This window comes from Lissotriton helveticus, chromosome 7 (genome assembly GCF_964261635.1).
Source record: "Lissotriton helveticus chromosome 7, aLisHel1.1, whole genome shotgun sequence".
In the NCBI taxonomy this organism is placed as follows: Eukaryota; Metazoa; Chordata; class Amphibia; order Caudata; family Salamandridae; genus Lissotriton; species Lissotriton helveticus.
Window position 1 is genome coordinate 1,355,692,287 of NC_136068.1, and position 26,638 is coordinate 1,355,718,924.

General features: G+C 46.4%; 1 protein-coding gene across 6 annotated transcripts in view; it reads right to left on the minus strand.

The window, feature by feature from the left end:
• MYH10 (myosin heavy chain 10) overlaps window positions 1–26,638 on the minus strand; it is a 1,407,286-nt gene that overhangs the window by 1,224,427 nt on the left and 156,221 nt on the right. For all 6 annotated transcript variants that reach the window (XM_078654665.1, XM_078654664.1, XM_078654663.1 and 3 more), the window contains exon 4: window positions 7,733–7,760. In XM_078654665.1, coding sequence (XP_078510791.1) covers window positions 7,733–7,760 — 28 coding nt within the window. The remainder of the gene's footprint in view (window positions 1–7,732; window positions 7,761–26,638) is intronic.

The following is a 26,638-nucleotide window of genomic DNA, read 5'->3' on the forward strand; positions in this document are numbered from 1 at the left end:
TCTCAGGCTCAAGAAATGTTTCCCTTGGATTTTCAGGAAAGCCTATCGTTAATGAGATTTCAAAGCCAGTCACTCTAGAAGTAGGTCCATTGTCCCGCACTACTGATCTGTTACTTACTAAGTCATGTCCAGAAAATCTATTAGGCATTAAAACACTGAAAGAGTTAGGTGCAGTTATATGTTGTTCCCCAGAGGGAATACGATTGTTCCTACGTGACTTTAAGGGTCACTATGTATTACGAGATTTTGATTCCAGACTGTCTAAAGTTCCGCAGCATTTATGGGCGCAAGGTCCAACTGATGTAGGTTACATGCAAATCACACCCCATCGTGTGACTCTCAAACCAGGTGTAGTGTTACCACGAATCAGGCAGTATAGATTGCCACCTGAGGCTGTAGCAGCCTTATCCAAAATTATAGACGAGCTCATGGCTCAGGGAGTAGTTGTAGAAACTGACTCCAATGTATGTAACTCTCCGATCATTCCAGTCATGAAACGTACTGATCCAAATGCACCCCCAGTATATCGATTAGTGAATGATTTACGGGAACTTAACAAATGTATTATTCCTCAGTACCCAGTTGTCCCAGATATCTCTTCCCTATTGACAGCCATTGATTCCGAAGCCATGTTCTTCACTGTCATAGACCTCAAGAACGCATTTTTTAGTGTTCCCATCCATCCAGACAGCCAGTTTCTTTTCGGATTCTGTTTAAATGAAAGGAGCTATATGTTTACACGAGCTCCTCAAGGTTTCACAGAAAGCCCTAGTATTTACAGTCAAGCACTTAAGAGACAACTAGATAATATTCACATGCCAACTGACACTGCGCTGCTCCAGTATGTTGATGATCTACTGATCACAGCCCGTTCTGAACGTGATTGCGAGCGTGCGTCACTCACGGTTCTGTATTTCCTAGCCGAGATGGGGCACAAGGTATCCCCTTCGAAGCTTCAATTCTGTGTCCAGCAAGTGGTCTACTTAGGACACTTACTGTCCAAGAGGGGTAGGCAGTTGACACCAGACCGTATCCAGTTGATAGCGAGTCTTCCCCAGCCCAGAACCCAGAAGGAGGTACGTGCCTTTATTGGCCTTACTTCTTATTGCAGACAATGGATTCCTCAGTATGCATTTCTAGCCAAGCCACTGATACAGTTAACGACACAGGAGGCAGCCGTATCGACTGTTCTCCCTTGGACATCTGAACATACACTTAGTTTCAACGAGTTAAAGAAAGCCCTATGCCAAGCTCCAGTCCTAGCTACACCGAACTACAGTAAGCCTTTTACACTTTTCGTCACTGAACGCGAAGGTACAGCATTATCTGTTCTCACACAAGACCAAGCAGGACAATACAAGCCGTGTGCTTATTTTTCTAGCACATTAGATCCAGTCGCCCAGGCGTTGCCTGCGTGCCTCAAGTCAGTTGCAGCCACAGCACTAGCTATCAGACAAAGTGATTCCATAGTTTTAGGACACTCCTTGACAGTACAAGTCCCACACTCCGTGGAGGTTCTTTTAAATAGAACACAAACACAGCACTTGACAATTGCACGTCTAACAGGTTATGAACTGACACTATTCCAGCCACACATAGATATTAGACGCTGCAACATCCTGAATCCTGCTACACTGTTACCATCCGTTAATTCAAATCCTGACACACATGACTGTGTGGAAGTAGTCAACATTACGACAAAGCCAAGACAAGACCTGACAGACATTCCGTTACCAGACCCTGACCTGACACTTTATGTGGATGGTTCATGTATGAGAACTAGTACAGGAGAACTAGTCGCCGCGTATGCAGTGACTACTGACACCGAAGTTATTGAAACACACCGTATTGATACCCTGTCCGCTCAAGCAGCAGAGCTAGTTGCTCTGACACAAGCCTGTATACACGCCAAGAACCTGAAAGTTAATGTTTACACAGATTCACGGTACGCATTTGGAGTTGTACACGACTTTGGAGTGCTCTGGCAGGAGAGAGGTTTCATGACTTCTCATGGAACCAAGATTCAGCATGGTTTCCTTATCCAAGCTCTGTTAGATGCAATACATTTACCGACATCCATTGCTATCATGAAATGCAAAGCACATACGAAAGTTACTGACATTATTTCTCAAGGTAATGATCTAGCAGATCGCACAGCCAAGCTTACAGCACAGACTCTAGACAGTCCAGTTAACATGACACACACTCCAGATCTGACTACATGTATGACAGTTAAGGACCCTACACAAGATGTCATAGATATCCAGTTACATGCTACTCCTGAAGAAACCAAGAAATGGTCCGAACAAGGAGGGGTCCAGACAGATCAAGGATGGTTAACAAAGGGTAGAGCCACATGGTTTCTCCCCGACTCTATGGTTCAAGTCATCATTAATACCGCACATAGTCCAGCACATTTAGGAGAAAAAGCTATGTTAGACAGTATCCAGAACATTTGGTTCAACAAGCATTTACGAGCTGCAGCCAAGCAGAAAGTCCGTACCTGTATGATATGTTGTCAGTTTAATCCAGGTAAAAGTGTCCCGGTGGAACAAGGGGGATTCCAGCCTCCTGACCACCCTTTTGAGGTCCTCCAGATGGATTATATTCAGATGGAGCGATGTCGAGGTTTCAAGTATGTTCTTGTAGTTGTATGCGCTTTGTCCAGATGGACAGAAGCGTATCCAGTCCCAGATTACACAGCCGCGACCACTGCCAAGCAGTTGGTTCGTGAGTTTTTCCCTCGATATGGACTCCCTAGAGTCGTATATTCTGATAACGGTCAGCCATTCTCATCTGAACTGATGAAGCACGTTTCCCTGTTGTTAGGGTACCAGTGGAAGTTCCATTGTGTACGCCATCCTGAAGCAGCCGGTCTAGTCGAGAGACATAATCAGACTCTGAAAATTCGAATTGCCAAAATATGTAAAGATAAGGGTGTGGACTGGCTAGTAGCTCTGCCAGTCGCTTTGTTTTATATGCGCATGGTCGCACATTCCAGATCAGGTCTGTCCCCGTATGAGGTCGTATTCGGCCGCCCCCCTAACATGTGGGGTACTCCTAGACCCCGAAGTATTACTGATGTTTCATGTAATATGCTGACAGATTACCTAGCTTCCTTGATGTCTGCCCTCAACTCATGTCGTTCACAGGTTGCCGCCGCATTTCCAGACAATACCGAGATGGCACCGCATGAAATCGTTCCAGGTTCGATGGTGCTCGTACGTAACTTCGACAGATCAAGTCCGCTGGAGCCACGTTGGAAAGAGCCCCGTCAGGTCCTCCTCACCACCCGTACAGCTGTGAAATTGGAAGGACGCCGCGGCTGGGTGCACCTTTCGCACGTCAAGAAATTCTACGGATTAAAACCGGTCTCTAAAAACATTTCCCAGGATATCAAGACTTGTCAAAACATTGTTCCTAAGGACTGTCCCGCAAATGACATTGATACAACCCCTCCCTTGGTAGAGAAAACTCCGCAGCAGGAGTATAAGCAAAAACTCCGGTCTAGTAAAATAAGTCAGTCAGTTTGATTGTATAAGTCCTCCCCTAGGTGAAACGGTTAAACTGTTTCTGACATGTATAAAATAGACCCCCATAGTGAGAGAGTCAGTCAAAACTGAATTCGATGTATCATTTTTCTGAGTTTCATATTATTCATCAGCATAATGATTTCCTGCACTAGTTACGCATTTTTCCTGTGTTTTCCAGTTCCTCATGTAAATAAGCCTTCTAATGTTACAGTAGAGCACACGTTTAGTGATCTGCCTCCTCACGAATATTCATACCGCCTCGCTATGCGTAACAATACCTTCATCCGTATGTTGCATTATTCACACCAGACCAGCAATGCCACTAATTGTTGGGTGTGTGGTCGACTCCCCCCTTTCCAGACGTCGAAGGGAGTTCTGCCACTCTTTCCTTATCCTTTTTCACATAATGGTTCGTGTGGAGCATGGTCCACGTTAACGTCCTCCTTAACAGATATGTCTTTTCTTAACAGCACATGTTTCCCAGACAAGCAAGGTTTCCCCCACAGAACAGGTTTAGATCCAGAAAATGAAGTGTATAATTTAGGTAACTATTCTTCGAATTTCATGGTCCTGAATGTTCAGTCTGATACTACTCCAGACTCACCTGCTATTTCAGTATTACCAGTCAAAGGCGAATTATGTGTCCGAAATAATGGTTCCGTACATGTAGGACATAGTGATTGTACTACTATTGTCAAGTATAGTGACAGTGGGAAATCTATTTTCAAAGCTTCACGTCATTCTTATTTTGTTTGTGGTCAAACCGCATATGTTCGTCTGCCCCTCGATTGGGAGGGAACCTGTTACATTGCCTTCCTACTGCCACCTGTTTTCCTAGCCCCACCTGACTACCATAGGAATTCCTTCCTAGTACATACTAGACACAAGAGAAATCTCCCGATTGTCGATTATACTGAAACTGCTGCAGAGCAATTCATTGATATTGATAAAGGTGTGTTCCCTTATTTAGGTACAGTTGTAAACAGTAAGCTAATCCGTAGGTTAACAAGAACCCTTGAAGCTGTAGTAGATGAGACTGCCTCCGCTCTAGGTAACTTAACCGAAGAGCAATCCTTTATGAGAATTGTTGTGCTCCAGAATCGTCTCGTCCTTGACGTCATACTGGCCGATAGGGGCGGGGCCTGTAGAGTCATCGGATCTAGTTGCTGCATTTTCATTCCAAATAACGCGCCGTCTGTTTATTCAGCTATAACCAGACTTCATAAAATTGCCCATCTATTACACCAGGATCCAGGCACCTGGACATGGTCCGGTTGGTTCTGGAATATAATTTCCGCCTGGGGATGGAAAGTCCTGTCCCTTCTAGGTATCGCAGTAGCAATCATATTCAGCTGCTGTCTCTGTATACAATGTGGCCCTGCGATTTGCGGCATGTGTGCTACCTCTTGTATTCCTAGTCCCAACCCCGTTCTAAATCCCGTTCCAAGACAATTCGAGATGAACAAATGGTACTGTATGAAATGATAGATGGTATCATGAATATTGATGTTTCCTGATGGAAACGTAGTGACAAGGAGGGAATGTGGAAAAGTAAATTTTGTCATGTTCTGTGTCCCTACGAGTCATCCATCATATGTTATGTGTGCATGACCAATATGCATATGTTATTCCCCATGTCCGATTCAAGACGCAATTATAGTTGTGTCCACCTCTGGTATGTCATTTTCCAGTCCCCGTGAATACTACGAATATCAGGCTTATGTAAAGTAATGTTGCCACGTTTCTCGGTGTGCACGTTATTTCATTATAAAGTCCCCGTTTCTAGGCCTCAACAGGGCCCGGACATCAGATTCAGCCCCTGTCTCCTGAGCCTCGCTGAGGAGCGATACAGCCCCCACCTGTATCCTCGACCTTTCACTTACTTCCTGCCTCGCAGTGCCCGGTGCAGCTTGGCTCTGCCTCTGAGTCTGCCAAGACTATGTTATGATTCCCGTTATCAGTTTAGTCCTCCTTCCCTGCATTCCTAAGCTACTGAACTGCATCAATAGTTTCCGTCATTGTCTAGCCTATTCGGCTCCATATTAAGAGAAATACTGTATTTAATGGTCATTTAATATTCTTCATCACGCACTACATGTAGAATAAATGTATGCTCCAGTCTTAGAGTCAATTAGCTTTTCCCCTCATGACTTCTAGTTTATATCAACATGTTCCCTAAACATCAGATGCTAGATAGGGTTTAGGTACATGTCGCTCCGACCCTCCAGACTTTAGTCTCTGCTCCTAGCACAGAGTTCATAGCCCCCAGCTTCTCCTAGTGACACGTCATTGCCAGTTTGCGCGCACCACCAGGTTAGAGGTCCCGGCTCCTTAGGTAGCCCCCTCCTATGTTTCCGCCCATTCATGACATATTCTGTTACGTTTGCATCACATGTCTGAGTTACACCTTCTTTTTACTCTTATCTTTCGCGACTGCTACGCGTCACGCCTTCTGCTCCACCCACTGCTACGCCTACTGCAATGTAATGCTATGTGTTTGCGCTATGTATATATGCTCATGTATTGTTATTAAAAGTCAGCGCGCTCATCCCAGCCCCAGCAGCTGCTGGGCCCTGTCATCCTATTCCTATGCAGGTTGTCCTGTTCCTGTCCTTATGCTGTATTAAACCTGCAAAACTCCTACTACCTCGAATCTTGACTCTTATTTATTGAGCTATCTGTTATTCATTCATTCATTCAAAAATAGATCCGGTATTATTTATTTATATACCACAGCTCTCTCCGTCTAAAGCATAGTTCTACGAGAGACAGTCACAGCGCTGCAAAACTACACATTTCACCACGATTATTATTCTTACACAATCCACTTGAATGTTAACCAGTTATCGCAAAGCGAATAATGTTGCTATGGAGGAGAGCAAGCCTCCCTACCCCAAACCTATTGTGAGAAAAAGGCCAGGCTAAACATGTTAGCCTTGCAAATGATCTTTATATTAAAACTTTCGTCAGGAGAACAATAGAAAATCTATATTTTTATCAAATGACAAACAGTAACAGCAGAAATTCATAGCCTATCGGTATTGTAGTAAACTCCTATAATCTGTTTCGTTACACCATGCAGTTGGGACTGCTGTACTTCTCTTTTAGAATTGTATGCTACACTGTAGGTCACTGAAACTGTCACGCATCAAAATGTTATAATGGTTATAAACAGTGGAACTGATGCATAATTATGGTTAATGTGCCTTTAAAAAAAATATATTAGAAACAGCCTTTATGACAAGACAAGAAACTGGGAACAATGGCACATACCAATCCCAGAGTAAGGATTAATATTTCTAAATATATAAAGAGATTCTCTGATGATAGTTGCAGGGCTTTAAGTGAACAGGGTCTCCCCAGGTCTGAGCACCGGCAGTTTTTTAAAGGAGGCCTCGGAACGGGTCTCTATCGGGCTCTGTTTTGTGCCCTGGCACCGCACAGGCAGTCCGTTTTTTTTCCCGGGCTACAGTGACAGCAGGCACGTCGATGTGCGCATGCTCATGCTACTCACTTCTCACTAGTGGAGAAGTTATGGCATGATGCCATGCCAGGTGAGCGTTGTACGGGAAGGGGAATCCTTTAAAGAGAGTCATTTTGTCTCTGGATTTCCCTTCTCTTTTTGAAACGCAGGAGCAGCAACATTGTTGTGGTGTCACCAGGGCTTTAAGTGGAAGCTCTTTCGATATTGTATACAAGCCATAATTGCTGCTATTTATCTTATGCAACAACCATTTACATATCCAATAGTCCTGACTTGTTGTAGGTGTAATGTTACTTGTTGTATATTATATCTGGATCCAACGACAAACAGCTAAATAAAAGTCAGGTGGCACATTATGTTATGCACACATTTTTAGCTTATGTGTTTTAAGCTACATTGGCCACGCCCCTTGGAGAGACCCCCCCCCCCCACACACACACACAGTTTTTTCATCACACTTAAAGCCCCGGACAGATGTCAATACATTCTTAAGCCGGTTACCATGAAGCTGATATGAACTAATAGCACATATGGCAGCCACCATTTCACTAAGAATATTGCTAAATCTAGAAAAAGACAATGCTACCTAGTTTTTAGTCAATTTCCAAACCAGGTGTAAGGGATGTATTGCCCTAAAAGATATATGCACAGAAATAGGACTAAGCAAACTTAAAAATAAGGCTTTAGATTAAAGATAAACATTTGGCTTACTTACGTGCACAGTATGGATTGGTCCTCACGATCTGGAAAACAATAAAATTGATTCATCATGAATTTAGGATCAGCATGATCATACAGATTGAAATATTTTACAAACAGCAATTTCTCAGACAGATTATATATTTTAATAAAACAACCAACAACCAAAGAGATTATATGTTTCATGAAGACTCATTAATTTCAGTCACTAGAACTCCTACTGACATGGTTTTCCAACGTTTGGACTCTGGGTTTTGATTTCAGGGCAGGGGGTCAGGGTCTTTAGCGGAGAAAAAATAAATAAAAATCAAAATTGCCTGCACGGGTCTGTTGTAGTTAAGGGCCAAAGCACATTTTGCCAAAACAGAAGTACAAAAAAATAAAAATAATAATAGGCACATTTGTAAAGCGCATGGTTACACTCGGCCAGTGTGTCCCCGCGCTGTGGTGCAACTGCACAGATTTCCACACCCTGAACCTCCCTCACTAGCTATCCCAGGGGAAGAGAAGTTTCACATTTTTCCAAAAAATGCTCTCCCGGGTCTCTATCCAGAGACACACGGGGAGTCTGTTGCAGTGCTGGGCAGCCAGCAGGCGGAAGGAGCGTCCACCCATCCTAGCTCTCTTAATAGCGGGAACGCACACCAGACCCACCCGACCTGATCTCAACAGGCATGTCGGGGCATAAGGGTTGAGTAGCTCCGACAATAGGAGGGAGGATGGCATACACACATTGCCTTGGACAGGGCTCTCTCCCTTATCAGCAGCCAGTGGAGTGCAGCCCGTGCTGCCTTCGCAGAGGCCCTCCTTAGGCGCATCAGAACCAAACGCGCTGCTGAGTTCTGCACCCCCTGAAGTCTGAGCATACACTTTGTCGTAGCACCCAGATAAAAAATATTGCCATAATCCTGGCGTGATGTCACCAGGGCATAGACCATGGTCTTCCTGGCTGCAGTAGGCAGCATATCCAGGGTTTTGCGAAGGACCCTCAGGACTCCAAAACAGGCGCCTTCCACTGGCCTGGTTTGGTACTCAAAGGAGAGCCTTGTGTCCAGCCACCCCCCTAGATTCTTTGCCTGAGCGCAGGGGACAGGGGTGGTCCCCAAACTCTGGGGCCACCAGGCCGATTACCATACAGACGGTGCTCTCCCCACCGCAAGCACCTTGGTCTTAGTGCCATTCAACTTCAGGCAGTTATTAGCCATCCATGCGGCCAGTTCTTGCAGGCATGCCACGAAATTGGAGGCTGCCGTATCCTTTGCCTGTGTAAGGGAGATCACCAGCTGCGTGTCATCGGCATAGGACACGACCCTGATCCCAAACCCATCAGCAATCTCCGCTAGAGGAGCCACATAGAGATTGAACAGGGTCGGGCTCAGGTCGATCCCTGCGGTACCCCCTGTCTAATTTGATGACATTCGAGTAATGGGAGCCCTGCCTCACCTGGAAGCTGCGCCCAGACAACAAAAACGTTAATCTAGTTAGGAAGCAAAAAAACACGAGTGCATACATCTTGATAGTGGGCTCTAGCACAATTCAATGACGCAATGCAATAGATTTGGCTAGCAAGGTTCCAAACACTCTGCTTTTGGAGGGCAGGGGCTCAATGTCCCTGGTCGCACTAGGCAAGAGGCGTCCCTACCAGAACCAGTAAGGTACCAAGAATACAGCTGGAATGTGTATTACTGCTAGTGCCAGGTTGCAGCTTAGAAATGCCTATCTTAGAAAATATTGAGCTGCTGTGATGTCCAATAGATTCAGCACTCAGTTAGTGAAACTACTAGTGAACCTGATCCAACATCAAAGTACCCCATATAGCAGTTTACTGTCATACGTACTCCCTATGTGGCACGAACTGCTGACACGTATGAATATCCTCAACCTTTTTCTACTAGACATGCCCATAACATGCTAGGCAATCTTACTTTTTGCATCTTCACAGAGGTGCACCAATATGGAAATGCAAATGGTGACACCTCATCTGGCCCATTGAAACGGTTGATGGGGTGTCCAGCACTTACAGTTTCCATCTTATGAACTGAAATGAGACAATACTGGCACACATCCACATCTCGTCCCAAAACTATGCTAATTCTGCAGATACTATATGACCTAGGGCATTGCCCGAAAAAGAGAACACTTTACCACAGGCTATACATGAGTTCCTTAGAAGTGCCTAGGTCTTAAAGACCGTACTAAATGCAGAATGGGAGCTATACAAGCCTTCTCAAAACATGTGGCAGATAGTAAGAGGCTGTGGATCATCCATTGATCCTGAGTGGGTCTAGTGCTGCAGCACACCAAGCACGTCTAAGTACACGATAGGTACAGACTAAATCAGTATTAATTTCTTACACTGGAGCACATTTCCCACAAGTCAAACTCCATGTCATTGATCCTTCCAAATCGGACAGGATCTCCCAAATAGCACTTTCCTACATGCAGTGTGTGTCAAGGTGTGCCCCCGTGTGGTCCAGAGGCAATAAACCCTCAGCATTTTCATTGAAACTCTAGAACCTCCTCTTCCTCTCAATACCATTTAGCCTTCTAAGGTTATTACACACTGGGAAGAAAAGAATACCAAATTAAACAACCTTTACCTTTTCATATTCAAATTAGTCTCATGGATGTACTGGCTGCGCATCGAGTTATTGGGCTTCCCATTGTGGTGAAACGTGCTCAACTCTAATGCGCACTGGCCGAGACTTCGCATGTTATGCCACTTACTCCCCTACTCCCCCAAACCACAACTCTTCCCCAGACCTGCTAGGGGTCAGCTCAAACATTTCGAGCAACTTCATGAAATTCATCAGAACAAGACGTTGAGGGATCTGGATGTGCACTTTCCCATTTAATAACCGTTACAGGTGACAAAACACGATGCATAAAGCAAAAGTATGTGTTCCACCCCTCTACCCTTCACAGGTAGGTCTGCACCGTTCATCATCGTATATTTTGCCTATAATGCATAAAAGCATAGCGGCTGAGTTTTGTCATGTGTTTTTTCTTTAAAAGAGATTGAAATATTTTAAATAAATAAGAGTACAAAAATGTCAGTGCTAAACAGAGAATTTTCAATTGAAGAAAGTGCTAAAAAACTGGTTTCTTGTAGGGCAGTGATCAGCAGTTCCTACAATTCGACTTGACAGTTCATAATTTATATGGCTACATATATGGCAAACATCGACCACAGCTTTTATTAAAGCAGTGAACTGAAATTCTCTTAAAGCATAAGTCCATTTTCTTGACCCTGGGTGAGCCATCCTGTATTCAACGATGCAGCGACGCCAGGTCAGAACCGGAGAATGTTTAAAAAAGTTTTTTACTACATCCTTTGACCTGCCATAAACAAATCATGTGTCAAAAAGCAGACTGTTATATTTTGGATTTTGTTGTACGTTATAACAAGAAAGAAGAAAGCCATCTAACAGTACAATGCTATTTTGAATTATTGGTTTTATAGGTGTGAAGCAAATGTCCAGATGAAAAACCACAACATAAAACACGTCAAGCTGTGCCTGTAGCATTCAGTAAGGATTCTAGAGTGACACACCCTACAATCAAATACTTCTTCAAAGTTTCTGGCCGAGCATCAATGTATAAGAAGAGATACGTGTGTATGGTCCGAAGAGATTGGAAATTCGGTTAGAATTGTGGCTTTCGACCAGCTGAGGACAGGATTTCACAGGTTCATCCACTGCGGATGGCAGACTGGAAGTGAGCAATGCACGGAAAAAAAACGCATGCGTCATCTGTACTGAGGTAATGAGAAAAGTCAAAACATAAGACGATAGATCCATAGGGAAGCAGTGTAGCGAGATAACATATGAGGGCCCAGGATGCCCAGGATATCCTGGAGGGACGAACACAGGAAATTAGACCACCAGGGAAATGAAAAGGAGTGCAAGCAATATAAAAGTGTAGTCAATTCCACTAGATGGAAGGGTGTTATTATGGGACGTGTGTTTTTTTTTTTTTGCAGAGTTTTATATAGCGCGAACTAGACCCGAACCGAATCGGGTATCAGAGCGCTTTACATAGCACCAGTTACGTTACATGAGGACACACATTAATTTTTTGTTAGGCACAGGGAGATTATGTGATTTGCCCAGAATCACAGGATGTATGGCGTCATTACCAAGACTCGAACCCAGATCCCCAGGTCAGAGGTCGAGCGCCCTAGCCGTTAGGCCAACTCCTCTAGGAGACAGACAGGTTCAATCCACACTTTGGACTTGAGCAGGTAAGGGCCTCACTAACTTGAAATCTAACAATACTGTTTGAAGAAAACTTTACTCCCCCTGCTGGCCAAACCTTATGAATATACAGGCCCCTGCACTGTGGAACTCCATCCCTCGGGCTGCCCCCAACAATCGTAATCACTGGACATTCAGGAAGCTGATTAAAACCTGGCTTTTCACATCCATCTAGCTACATTCCTCTCCGCCTCCCGTTCTGCAAGCGCTGGGAAGCCCTGTTGCTGGGGCAGCTATGCGCGGTATAAATCACCATAATATAACATAACATACTCTGTGTACCAGTCACCAAGCCTAACAACGAAAATGAGGCAATACTCATGCACAGAACTAAAAATAAAATTACCTTCTTAAATATAGGTTAGGCTAGTTACAGGTTTCAAGTACGCATCTACAGAATACTTTATCTGGCACACGTAACTTCAATGCTTAGCCTCTGGTATCAGAGGATGTAACTGTCAGACCAACTCTCCAGGAACTGTACCGAATGGAATGGGCTTGACGTGGAGGAAGATAAAGGCGACTGAGATTACAGACAGATGAATGTAAGAATGCTCTAGAAAGCAGTGTCGGCAGAGACAGAAAATAATTTCAAGTAGTCAAGTAAGCTTCCTAAAAATAGCGAATGAGTAAGCTGGTAGAGGAACTTCTGTTCAAGAGTCTGATAAAAGCATTTCAGAGAGAGTGAAAACTTAAGACCTGAGGAATGGCAATAATGGAGGCATGCCCTTTTTTAGGTCGAGCCTGGCGCTGCTTTGCGAGGCATGCTGTATTCCAGTATGGACTTGAAGCCCCGCCCACTCTCCACCCATATTTGTCATTGGCTTGTGTCATTGTCCTTCGCAAATGCTGGCTTCTGATTAGTTAATAGGCTTGTTAGCTCCTCCTTAGTCCTTCCATGAGAAATGGCCCTTTTACTTTGGTTGTTACACAGTAAGTCTTATTTTAGTCTGTCAGCACTATTTCACTTTCCAAGCAGCCCGGGACAATGGCGGCGCTTCTTTGAAATGCAATAGGTCTAGCATTTGCAAGAGTTTGAGCTATTGGCATCGTAAATGACAATGCCTTTTATTTATGTGTTACTTATCAAAACAGATAAATGAAAGGTATTGTCATTTACAATGCCAATAGCTTAAACTCTGCGGTACAAAAGGGGGTGGTGATGGACGGAGCATCTGAACCAATCAAACACTCACACCCAGTCAACAGAGCTGGGTTTAATCCATCACCATTCTTTAGCCCACTCTGCCACCCCAGTTCAGACATGGCCATATGCAAATCAGTCTGACCCTGAGCCTCATGGGACCAGTCCAGCCCGAACTGCCAAGCCATGCCTTCCCTGGACCGGATTCAAGCTTCCTAGGACCGGTTTCTGGCATTACAGCCGTCTTCAGCCAGGCTTGCTTGAATCCAGTGGCAAAGTGAGCAAGGGACTCACGTCTGAGCATACCCTGCCAACTTATGGCGAACAAATCGGTACAAAAGGGGGTGGTGATGGTCGGAGCATCTGAACCAATCAAACACTCACACCCAGTCAACAGATCTGGGTTTAATCCATCACCATTCTTTAGCCCACTCTGCCACCCCAGTTCAGACATGGCCATATGCAAATCAGTCTGACCCTGTGCCTCATGGGAACAGTCTAGCCCGAACTGCCAAGCCATGCCTTCCCTGGACCGGATTCAAGCTTCCTAGGACCGGTTTCTGGCATTACAGCCGTCTTCAGCCAGGCTTGCTTGAATCCAGAGGCAAAGTGAGCAAGGGACTCACGTCTGAGCATATGCTGCCAACTTATGGCGAACAAATCGGTACAAAAGGGGGTGGTGATGGACGGAGCATCTGAACCAATCAAACACTCACACCCAGTCAACAGAGCTGGGTTTAATCCATCACCATTCTTTAGCCCACTCTGCCACCCCAGTTCAGACATGGCCATATGCAAATCAGTCTGACCCTGAGCCTCATGGGACCAGTCCAGCCCGAACTGCCAAGCCATGCCTTCCCTGGACCGGATTCAAGCTTCCTAGGACCGGTTTCTGGCATTACAGCCGTCTTCAGCCAGGCTTGCTTGAATCCAGAGGCAAAGTGAGCAAGGGACTCACGTCCGAGCATATGCTGCCAACTTATGGCGAACAAATCGGTACAAAAGGGGGTGGTGATGGACGGAGCATCTGAACCAATCAAAGACTCACACCCAGTCAACAGATCTGGGTTTAATCCATCACCATTCTTTAGCCCACTCTGCCACCCCAGTTCAGACATGGCCATATGCAAATCAGTCTGACCCTGTGCCTCATGGGAACAGTCTAGCCCGAACTGCCAAGCCATGCCTTCCCTGGACCGGATTCAAGCTTCCTAGGACCGGTTTCTGGCATTACAGCCGTCTTCAGCCAGGCTTGCTTGAATCCAGAGGCAAAGTGAGCAAGGGACTCGTGTCTGAGCATACCCTACCAACTTATGGCGAACAAAGCGGTTCAAAAGGGGGTGGTGATGGACGGAGCATCTGCACCAATCAGCTTAAACTCTGGCATATGCGAGGCCTATTGCACTGCAAATGCTGGTTTCTTTTCTTTGGAGTCTATATCAGAGGAGGAAGACGTTTTCTTCACTGATGCTAGTGGTCTTTCAAAGATATAAATAAGGTGTTCAGGATAAGTTCTTAGCACAGAGGTGAGGGGTCCCTAGAGAGGACCTCTTCCCATATGCAACGCTGCTTTACTGGCCTAGCCTTTTTATGGAGCAACTTCTGAGTGACCTCCAGGAAAGAACACCTTGACCCCTGTGTACGAGAACATTGTTAAAGTGCCGAGCCGGGTGCTTAGATATGGTGCTGCTCTTAAGAGTAGAAGAATTAAGTGATACAGAACCAACTGCAGCTCCACCTGCTTATATTACTTTGCACGGACTCCCCTCAGAGCAGTGTTCTTTTACAGCTACTGGACCCGTTGCCTATGTGGCACCATTATATTTTGTTTCATTAAAAAATTCTGTCATATCTGCTTTTCAGGGTAGTTTATTTTCCAATTTCTTATTGGGGCAGGTTTTAAACCTTACAAGCCAAGGATGACATATTGCCATCCAGAGTGCAGAGGACATCATCGGGTCGTTCTTCTGGGGGGGGGTGAGTTGGAGAATGGTTGAAAGTACTTCAGGGAAGAGGTTTGGCGCCACGGCCTGGGCGACTGACTCCGGAATCTGGGGATCACGGCTCGATCCTCGGCACCGGCAGCAGATTAGCCCAGCACCATGTGACTCTGGGCAATAGCTTGCTTAATCTTCCCTACGGCCCCCAGCGCCTAGAAACCCTTACGGGTGTTTGTTCGCGCTTTACAAATGTGGATTATTATTATTATTATTACTTCAAGCTGCAATTGTGGCTTACAGTAGAGCAGCCTCAATGTTTTCTATCATTGGATTCACAATGAGAAATTCTCTCCTGTGGCAAAGAGGTATTTGTCATTAATTGCTTAAAAATGCCTAAAACTCTATGTGTGCCTTTTAGTTTGACTTCCGTCCACACTGCAGGATGGGGGAGCACATCCGTGCATTCCGCAGAGATAGCTATAAACACTGGGAATGCAACTGGAACAACAGATCTCTGCCATTTGAGGGCTGGCTGAATAGATTGGAGTGAGAGGTTTTGACACTTGGCCTCTTGGAAGCCAGATTATGGCCCATTAAAGATTAAGATCTGCATTTCACTGCCCAATGACAGACAGGACTGACATTTAGGGGAGACATCTGTTTTTGAAAGGGAACCCCTCTGAACCACTCCCAACCTCAAAGGCCCACTACAGTATAACTACTGGTGCCATACTACAGCATGACCGATACACTTGTGGGAAATGTGGTGCTGGAGATCCTGAGACTGCGTGGTGCACACTGCCAGAGGAATCTGCTTGTACAAGGAGAATTACTGCCATTGGAAGTGACAGTGCACACTTCCTGAATTGTGGCCTGGGCGGACTACCTGCTGCTGTGTGGAACCATGAATTGTGTTCTTCAAGGGCTTGTTGGCTTACACTCTGTTCTCTTGTGGAGGTCTCAGGGACATAAAAGCCCTCCCATAAGGGACCCTCACCATATACTTGTGACACCTAGAGAGCGGTGCCCTCTTAAGTGTGCACATCGTCTGCTGGATCCCAACTGGTAGGACGGCATGAGTGTGGAACCAAGTATTGTGCTTCGAGGCTGGATTGCCTTGTGCAGAGCTCAAAAAGTACAGCTCGCAGCCAAGGAGTATGGCCCCAGCATCGTGGGGCATCAACATGCATAAGTACCTTGATGATGGTGAGCGGATTCACTGGTTGCGGGACCCAGTGTGGCCCACTTCGTTGATTGTTCCATGTCTCTCGTGCGACATGCCGACTTCATGCTTATTGCATGCAGTGTCCGATTCACAGGTTCCGACCCTGGGAGGTGGGAACGTACTCATAGTAGTGCCTCATTCTACCTCGTGTGGCACTGCTGAACTTGCACCTATGCATATGACAGGAATCGTTTGGAGTGACCCTTAGCAATGTGCACCAAACGCTGTGCCTCATTTTCAGGGAGGTACGGAATTTGTAACTCTTCGTTATGTGTGACTGGAATGGTCTGGTGCGACTCTTATCAGTGCGCACCAGATGTTGAGCCTCATTTACAGGGAGGTGCAGAGGAGCAAATTTGTATTCTGTTGTGCCCGGATTGCCTGGATTGACGTTTGTCTGACGGGGTGCCACCTTCTTCCGAGAGGCTCCCTTGCTTTACCCCCATTCATTGATTATTCCTTTTGTGCCCTCAGTGCAGCGGACCAGGTGACCTCCCCTCACCCGGCCCGACGACTTCGTGTTGCCAGGTAGTATTGCCTGGGTTGGGTCTGGCTGGTGAGAGTAATTGACTGGGCTAAGGAACGCTTCCAAGACCGATCGCAAGCGGCTCAAGAGACTGTGTGACCCACTCCGCCCTGTGCTTTGCAGATCTATACTGGTACCGCAAGGCACAGTGAGGATTTCTTTGATTGAACGACTGTCACCCTCAGTCCCCTTTTGCTCCACATCCCTCGAGTTAACTTCCGGAGTAGTGGCCAAACCCCCATTGGTCGACTACCCCCACCTTCTTCCCTGGGACCCTGACTAAGTGTGAATCCGGCTGCGAGCGGCCTAATACCAGGGGGAAGATGTATCGCTATCCCATGGGTGTGGGGACAAGGGCTTGGGCCACGGCGTCTGCCTGTGCACTGTCAACTGACCTGCTCCTATATCAGTCGCATCGCATTACGGTGTTGTGAGGGAGTGTGTGAGAGAGTGAGTGTGACGGCTTGAAATTAATTACACCGTATGGCTGTGTTGCTTTACACGTGGATTCCCTACCAAAAGAATTCTACGTTTGACATTGGTTTTTACCCGTGCGGCCTTGGTCCATGGTGCTGTTTAAAAGTGTTATAATTATCCGTGTGTACACATTTCTAATATCATCGTGATCTGAGGTTCACCCTATAACTGTGCAGTATTAAATTATAATAATTACCAGGCTGGGCCTCGTTCTGACAACGTTTCACACTGCATTAGGGTGCGCAGCGCTAAAGTAGGATCATTACCAAGTGTGCATATTACTGATGTCATTTTAACACGTTGGGCCTAGTACTGCTAGTGATATTTCCCAATGTGATTTATGCGCAGAAATGCATTATGTTCATGTTTTGTTAATTAATGTGTGCGTGTTGGATACAAACTTTATTTAATACACCACCTTCGAAGTCTCTTTTGTGGCACTCAGTGTATTTATTGTGTGAGTGCTGTGCCAATGCTTTACACATTGCCTCTGTAATAAACCGGACTTCTCAGTGCCAAGCTACCCAAGGGTGAGCGCAGGTTATACAGTGAGTCACCTACTGACGGGAGTGGTAGGTTCTGCCTGGCTAGGGCCTCACCTCAGCCAAATAGAACGTGCAAATTCCAAGAACGGCGCATCACAGATCCCACAAGACGGCAGGTGAATGCAGCTCTATGGGCATCCAGTGGGATATCTCCCACCTGCCCCCACCACTCTATGCGAGTGAGGCATTGCTGGAAAGGCAAGTGTCTCCCCTTTCCAGTGATGCCTCTTTCAAACAGCCCAGCTAGTGGATTGCGGGTGCGATGAGCAAGGATCCCACTAGACACCAAGGATGTGTGCTGTTTGTGGTTGATTTTCCCTTTCCTGTGGGAGAGGGGGGTTTCACGATCCAAGGTGGGGCAGGGGGGCAGAAGCAGAGGGGCACTTGTCCAACTTTATTGAGAGTCACATGCATTTCGCTCATCTACAAGAAGCACATCTCCCAAAGAAGTTTCTCCTGGCGTCAGGGACAAATTTGGCATAATGTGCTTTTCAACCTTATTGGATGTGTTGCAATTTGAACTCATTTTTTTGCTCCTTTTCACTTAGCTTTTTTAAAGGAGTTTTGTGCAGCAATGAGTTAAATAAATGTTTTTCTCTTTTTAGTTTGCTGTTATGATCACACTTCGCTATACTCACAGGATTGCTTTTCATTCTTTCAGATGTGAACGTGGGCTCTGACAGAGGGCGCTTTACTCGCCCGTGCCCGTTGCCCTTGCCTGCCGGATCCGAATCCATGGACCGGCTCTTTGCCTAGACACACCCCAGTCGTGGGCTTGAAAATGGGGCACTTTACCCACCCATTCCCGCTGCCTTATCCTGCTGGTTTCCTAGCTGTGGACTATCGAGGACCGCTCCTTTCCCTTAAGGTAACTCAACCGTCTTTAAAAGTTGTGGTCAATTGAAACCCGACCCCTGGATCCTGCTACACTGCTACATGTCCATAACGATTGATTCTACAAGGATCTAGAGTACTGACATTGTACCTGTGCCCTTCTCCACAGAGGCAGCCAGGATCATTCACATCGTGAATTATGTCCAGCTGGACCATCAACTACTGTCACAGCACTATATCACTTAACCCGTTGGGTGCTGATGACGGAACCACTCCGTCACCAGCCTCGGACGGGCTGTGCTAATGACGGAGTGGTTCCGTCACGGCCCGGGCGCCACGCCTGCGCGGCAGCGATTTCGCGCCTGCGCTGAGCGTTCCATTGAGCGGGCGGGGCCGTGACGGAACCACTCCGTCACAAGCACAGCGCGCCCGAGGCTCGTGACGGAGTGGTTCCGTCACGAGCATGGAGGCGCCGCGCGGCCCCCCGTCACCCCTAGCGCTGCGGTGGAATTACCGCCGCAGCCAAGGGGTTAAAGTAACCCGATCCTGATAATGACCTGGAATCGTACAGGTCGAAACGCCATCGACCACTCAACGTAACCTCTAGCATTACTGTAGTCAACCTAAGCAAATTAACCAAAATACCTGCCTTGTACATATTCTTCATTGTATCGTTGACCTAAAAAAAAAATTGTATTTTTGTGCCATTCACGCTGTTCTTCACCTTATTGTGTCACTGCGCCGTTCACTATCACAAGCACGATATGTGCACACCCACCTTTTTGGGTTACTTATGCATACACTGTATTGTAGTGCTGATATAACTACTTGCAAATAAGAATCTATTTTTTTCCTACAAACTTCCTCGTGGGCTCCCCCTTTTATTTTTCTCCTCTGATTAATTCTTTTCATTATTTGCCCTCTGAAATGATTACTGGTTTAGTCACAGATTTTTTGCTACGTTTCATTCTTTCTGGTCATAGGACACACACAGAATTAATTTCTACGAGTATCTCTGCATTTTTCCTAAAGCCAGAAAGTTTACAAAACAGAAATGCTATTTTGTTGGATAACTGATTCCAAGCCCCTATCTGAAATAATGAAGGAGAGCTCTGAGGCACGGTCTGAAACAGAGACATCATCTAAGGTAGAGGGTCAGAGAGCCAAAATTGGAAGTGAGTTTCAGACAGAGTTCCTTTCAATGACAACTCGTCTTCCAGTTATTCTTAGGAACATGCATGCCCATTGCAGTTGTGATGTCCTTTCGCAAGCACAATCTGCAGCAGACAGTCAATGACAGGATAGACCAACCCAGAGTGCAGGCAGATACCACAGAGAACACAGGAAAAGTGCTCTTCTGATAGCCTCCTAATTTAGTTTGGCCACAAATTCCCCATTCACTGTGCATGCTGGATGTAAGTTCAATACTGCAAATATTTTGGCTATTGACTACTTTCATTTTTTTCTGGCTAAACACCTCCTTGAGGAAATTGGACATCATGCAAATTTGGATGCAAAACAGTTTCTGAGAGAGCATGCAGGCATCTTGAAACCCTTGTCCAAAATACACAGCTACTTACACTAAGTTGTGGCCTATGCAGTTAAGAGCGGTGGGGCGGGTGCGGGAGTCAACAGACGACGACGGGGTAAAGTTAAATAAAATAAAAAATAAAACACTTACCTTGCGCTCGCCGCATCACGAGCAAGGTAAGTGGTTTTTTTGTGGGTTTTTTTATTGAACTTTACCTCGTCATCATTTGTTGACTCCCCCCACCCCACCACTCGTACCTGCACGGGCCGCTCCTGCTCACACTGCAAAAAAAGGTTTGGTTTTGAGTGGATGATTTTGACCTGCCCATGTTGTGTTTTGAGGAGTTTCTTGTCACAGGACATGTTGCGTCAACCCACACAAGTGGGTTAGCTTCTCATTGAAACAAGTGTGGGAACTCTGGGTGCTAGGAAATTTGTGGACACCCATAGACTCCGGAACTTTGCTTTCTTTCACAGAAATATGAGGAAAATGTGGGTTTTTAGCTAAAGTTTGAGGTTTAGTTGGCCTTAGAGGTAAGAAGATGTGGAATCCACGTGAGTCACACCACCCTGGAACCTCCTGGCTGTCTAATTTTCAGAAAGGTTTAGATTTGGGAATTTCCTTGGTGGGTAACAGAGGAGTCCAGACCCGAATCCACAGTAATCCATGTTGCAAAAAAAAAGAATACATGTTTCTAAACAATGTTTGAAGACTTAACAAAATGTCGTGACATCCACACAGATCACACTATGATGACATTCCGTTGGTATCTAGTTTTCTGAAATGTACTGGGTTGGTAGGTTTCTCTGGGTGGTGGCTGAGCTAGGGCCAAAATTCCACTGCTACCACACTGCAAAAAAAAACAACATTGATTATGCTTAGCGAAATGTGAGATCTCCAGGGATGTTTCTTGTTCAAGTCATTGGGCCCATCCATACAAGTGGAGCACTGTTTTTACTGGGAGAAGAGTGGGAACACAGGATAGATGAACATTTGTTTTTACCAATTAGATTTCTATGCATTTTTGGTTTCCAAATGTAAGCTATACCCATTTTTCATTCTACAGATTTTATCATATGAATTGCTTCATGGTCGGCGCACGATGAAAAGATAAACCACAATCTAGTTGTTGGCTCTGGGTATTGCATGTTTTTGGAAAGTCTACAAATCGTATATATCCTTGTGACCAAAAGGGTATAACTGTTGTAAGCCAGATTACTTTTGTAAACAGGCAAAGATGACAAAATTAACGAATGAAAAATGTGACATCAATTGCTATTTTTTCTGCTTATTTTCATCATTTTTTTATTTCACCAATTTAGAATCCTCAGGATGTTGGAAAGAAACAATTTTAGTCTGGATACTTTTTGAGCTGAAAATAGTTATGAAAGCCTAATAGCAAAGTGCCCCAAACGTCAAAATCTCAGCACTGGGGTGGAAAAGTCTCAGCAATTAAGGTGATAAAGAAAAATAAAATGGATTTAATCTGTTTAGTCAGGATACGACTATGTCTATATTCATGCACTTTTTTTTTCTTTCTAAAAATGGGTATTGAACTAAACATAAAAATGGTAAAAGGGGTTAAATGTATGCGGTGCGGTAATATCACACTGAAGACGCCTTGTGACTTACAAGAGTCCTTTCCATGTGTATAGTTATTGCAACAGGCAATCTGTGAGACAGTACACCGTGTTTTACTCACGTCCATTTCACCTAACATGGGTAATAACAGAAACTGAAGTTTGCACTGTAGTAATGAACGTGTGAATTTGTGTTCATTACCCCCAGGTCCCTCCTGTCCTCGTCCCCTTCGTAATAAACAAGTGAGAAAATCTATCTCACTTACCAGGAGTACATAAGCGTACTCTACCCAGCATTCCTCCTGTTCTTTTTTTCTGTCTTCCGACAGTATGAAGAGGACCAGGAGCGGAGCTTACCTGCTGCTGGGCCCTGGGTTTGTACTAGTTTTTCTGGTCTCCCCCCTGCCGGGCTTGGGGGGAAGCCCTGTTGATGCCTCTGGCGGTCCCTTCGTGGATGACTGGGACGAGGAAGTCTTCCTTCCTCTGTTGGTGTCCTTTGCAGCGCCTCCCGGGTTGCTGGGCATGTCGGGGGCACAACGGTTCCTGTTCTGTTCTCCGTGGAGTGCGGCGGCCCCTGGGTGGCTGGGGTGCTTCCTTCCAGGGCTTGCCTGACTTGAATGAATGAATGAATGAAGAGATTCTTATTGTGCGCAAACTTTGCCCAGTGGGCGTCAAGGCGCCTACATCAAGAAAAAAAAAAAAATAACAGCTCGTCACCACATGTAGCATTCTGTCATTGGTAGGCCCTCCTGAAGAACCAAGTTTTAAGTTCCTTTTTAAACAGGTCAATTGAGGGTAGCGTTTTTATCTCAATTGGGATGGAGTTCCAAAGCTGCGGGGCAACAACTGAAAAGGCCCTAGCTCCCCATCTAGTCAGCCTAAAGCGGGGCACGACAAGTTGGAAAAGTCCAGCGGACCGAAGACCTCTTGTTGGAACGTAGCGAGTGAGTAAGGAACTAATCGCACTCGTTGATCCCTCCGTCAGTGCTCTATACGCCAAGCAGAGAATTTTAAAAGAAATTCTGTGCTGCACAGGAAGCCAATGAAGGTCTTTCCTGGCCTTGGTGGCAGATGATGTTTTAGGAAGAGCCAAAACAAAGCGTGCAACAGCATTCTGCACAATTTGCAGCCGATGTATGAGGCTCTTGTTAGACTCCATATACAGAGAGTTGCAATAGTCTAACCTGGAGCCAACAAGAGCGACTGCAACCTGTTTGCGCGCCTGGGGGGAGAGATAACCACGGATTCTGTTAAGTATCGTAATCACACCCCAGCACGTGGCCACCGTCCTGTTAACTTGTAGGGACAGAGAGAGTGAGGTGTCGAATATCACACCAAGATTTCTGGCTGATTGGGATGGAGTGGGGCAGGTGCCAAGAGAAGAAGGCCACCACTCGCTCGACCAAACATCCTGGTCCTTCCCAAAGACCAGTACCTCTGTCTTTTCGCCATTAAGCTTAAGGGAATTGATAGTCATCCAGTCTGCCGCATACTGCATGCATACCCTAAAGCTGGAGGCGGATGTCATGACAGAGGAATGAGCCAGAGACACCATGATCTGGGTGTCGTCGGCGTAGGACACCACCTCCATCCCCTGCGATCTTACTAGTCCTGCGAGCTGACTACAGGATCAGGGAGTTGGAGGGAGCATAACGAATCAGTGATTTTAAAAAGCTCCCTAGAAGATGTAAGAGAGCTGGTAAGATTGGAAAAGTACTCCTGCTTCTCCATGACCACTCTCTGTTTATACTCCCGCAGTGCAGACTTGTGAGCCTCTCGATCATTAGGGTCCCAAGATTTCCTCCAACTTCTCTCACTGCTCCTGCATCCCTGCCTCAAAAGTCTCAGCTGGTCAGAGAACCAAGGTGCCGTGGACTTCCGCCGGGCTACATAACGCAGAGATGCAGGGGCAAGCTTTTCCACTGCATTGGAAATAGAATCCATCAGATCTTGAGCTGCCTCAGCTGCGTCTTTCCGGGAGAGAGATTCAGTAGAGGAGACCAGAGAGGTAAGAGCCTCATCCGTGATGTTCCTGAAATTTCTCCTAAAAGTAAATGAAGAGGTAGCCTGGGTGCCAGAGCAAGGGGCAGGAAGAGCGAATTCCAATGGTACTGCAAAGTGGTCTGTCCAGACCAGCGGCAGAGGGGGGCCAGTAGAGAGTCTCAGGTCATTAGAAAATACCCCGTCAAGTATATGACCAGCCTTATGAGTGGGACTATTCACAAGTTGGAGAAGGTCACAGGCTCCAAGTGACTCAACCAATGATAAAGTATCTTTTGAGTTGGCCTCATCGAGATGAAAATTAAGATCACCTAAGATGGTGAGGCAGGGCTTACCAAAGTAGGGTTCAAGAATTCTTAATAAGTCCAAAGAGAAGCCAGATCTAGGACCCGGCGGCCTATAGATCAAAACCCTGTGAAAGAGGCCGATGGGGCACACGTGATACAAAAATAAAGAGCTTCAAACCGATCTTGAGGCATGGATAGTGATTTGATCGTGCAGGGAAGAGAGGATTTTAAAAGAATAGCTATTCCTCCTCCTCTGCGCAACAGTCTATCCTGCCTATGCAGGGAGTAGCCATCCGGAATGGCCATAAGCAAATCGTGACCGGAGATGTCAGAGGCCCAGGTCTCCATAATGAACACCCAGTCCGGCTGTCGCTCATCCACAAAATCGTGAAAGGCCACGTTATGCTTGATGAGTGAACGCGCGTTGATAAGAAAGCCAGATCTCAGGGAAGTAACAGGCTGTTCTTGAGGAAGAAGGGGTTTAATAGGGTCAGTAGATGAGAAATGAAAAGAGACTGAACATGTCATACAGCGATGAGAGTGCAGTATCCCTTCAGGCGAGAAACGATGTAAACAAGGTTGAAGGCTTGGCTTACAAGAGAGGATTTCAGACATGGAATATTGCCTAATTACCTCAGAAAGTAAAGATGGAGTAAAAGCCGAGTCCAGCCCGACCTGCAGCCCGTCCTCAGCGCGGACGGGCGCAGACGGGCTGAACTCAGGCGTAACTCCGGCGTCAGTCTGGCGTCCCCGCTGCGCGTTACCGCTGCGCGCAGGCATGGCTGACTTTATATTCGCCTCGCAAAAAGAAAGCGGACTAGAGCGCGCAATGTCTGCCCCTCACCCAATATGGCCGCCAACGAGACGGGGGCAAAGGACCCGCGAAATGCGGTGCTTTCCACAAATTATAGTGCGGGTGAGATGACAGCAGTGGGGATATGCGTGGCCGGCATTAAAAACAGGGGTAAGTGTCCAAAGAAATCACAACTAAAATGACAGAACGGGAATTAAAATTCAAGAGCTGCAAATGACAGGCGCTGCTGCGAATAGTGCGCTAAAGCTGAGTCTTCCTTTGTTTGGAGCAGGAAGTCAGGCGTTTCGACACTTGCGACGTGGGGTGCTTGCCGGCCCTCTTGTAACTACTGTGTAGCGTTTTTCTTCCTTTTTATGCTGCCCACGTTTTTTTTGTTTCTGCTGCATTTCTTCTTGTGCCGGCTGTTGGTGACCGGTGCTGTGGTGTGTTGTACTGTTTGGCGATTCCTGCTTGGAACGGTCGCTCCGCTTGCCCATCCTGCCTCCTTCCTCGTTTGGGGGTCTGCCTGCTGTTGGGGTTCAGTGGTTTCCTGTGCAGTACCCTTCTGGGGCTTCTTTGGCTGTGGGCATGTTCTGCCAGTGGTCTTCCTGGCTTGCTGTGCTTCGTGCGCCCTACGGTCCTGCTCCAGTTCACCATGGGTAAACATGCCAAGAAGAGCAGGCATCTTGATGTTTCCTCCTCCTCTTCCTCGGCTTCTTCTTCGTCTTCTCCTGCGCGCTCCAGGCGGCGTTCGAGGAGTGGAGATGCCCGGATGAAGAGGCTCATTAAGGAGACCTTATTGGAGATGGGTGGTGCTCCTCGGTCCAAATCCTCTGGTCGGGCCCCGCCGCCTTCTTCTTCTTCTTCTGCTATTGAGGATGAGTGGTTGGGGAGTGATGTGCTGAAAGGAAAATATGTCGACAATAACATGTTGCCGAACTTGTTGAGTCATGTGAAGCAGAATATGGGGTTCCCTGCCGATGATGCCCCGAGCACTTCTGGGAGTTCCTAACTTCGCCCGTTCCAGTGCTCTACTGCTGTGGTTATGCCGGTTCATCCATGTGTCAGGGAGGTTCTTTACCGGGAATGGAATGATCCGGATAGCATTCTGCTTACTCATTTCATGGATATGGCCAGGGACTTGCCGGACTCTGTTCCTGTGGATTCCTTTGTGGCCAGTCTCGCGGGGAGCACTTCTTTGGCTGAGGACGCGGTTGTGCGGGATTGTGTGGACAAAAAGGTGGACGCTTCCCTGCAGAAGGTTTATTCTGGTTCCCATATGGCGCTCAGGGCTGGCATTTATGGGACTTATGTGGCTAGGTCTCTGCTTTCTGATTTGAAGTCCCTGTATGGGTCTATGGATGATGCCACTGACGGTTTAGGGCTTCTTGCTCATATTGAGAGACAGGTGGATTTTCTGTCTGATGTTTCCTTCGACGTGGTGCGTGCCTCAGCCCTCTCTGGGGGTGGTTGTGTGGATGCTCGTCGTAGCTTGGTCCTGAAAGACTGGAAGACGGATTCGGGTTCCATGTTGTTTGGTGAGAAGTTGGAGGGCAAATTGCATCGTCTGTTTAAGGAGAAGAAGCATTCTTCATCTTTCAAACAGTCTTCCTCGGTGCCGGCTTCTTCTAAGCCCAAGACATTCTTCCATCCTCCCTCTCGCAGGCAGTTTACCAGGGGCAGGAGTCGGTTTCAGTATGGGATGGGTCGGGACAAGAAGGCGAAGTCCCCAACTGCGAAGCCTCGTTCCTGACTATCTGGCGGCCGATACCGGATCCTTGGT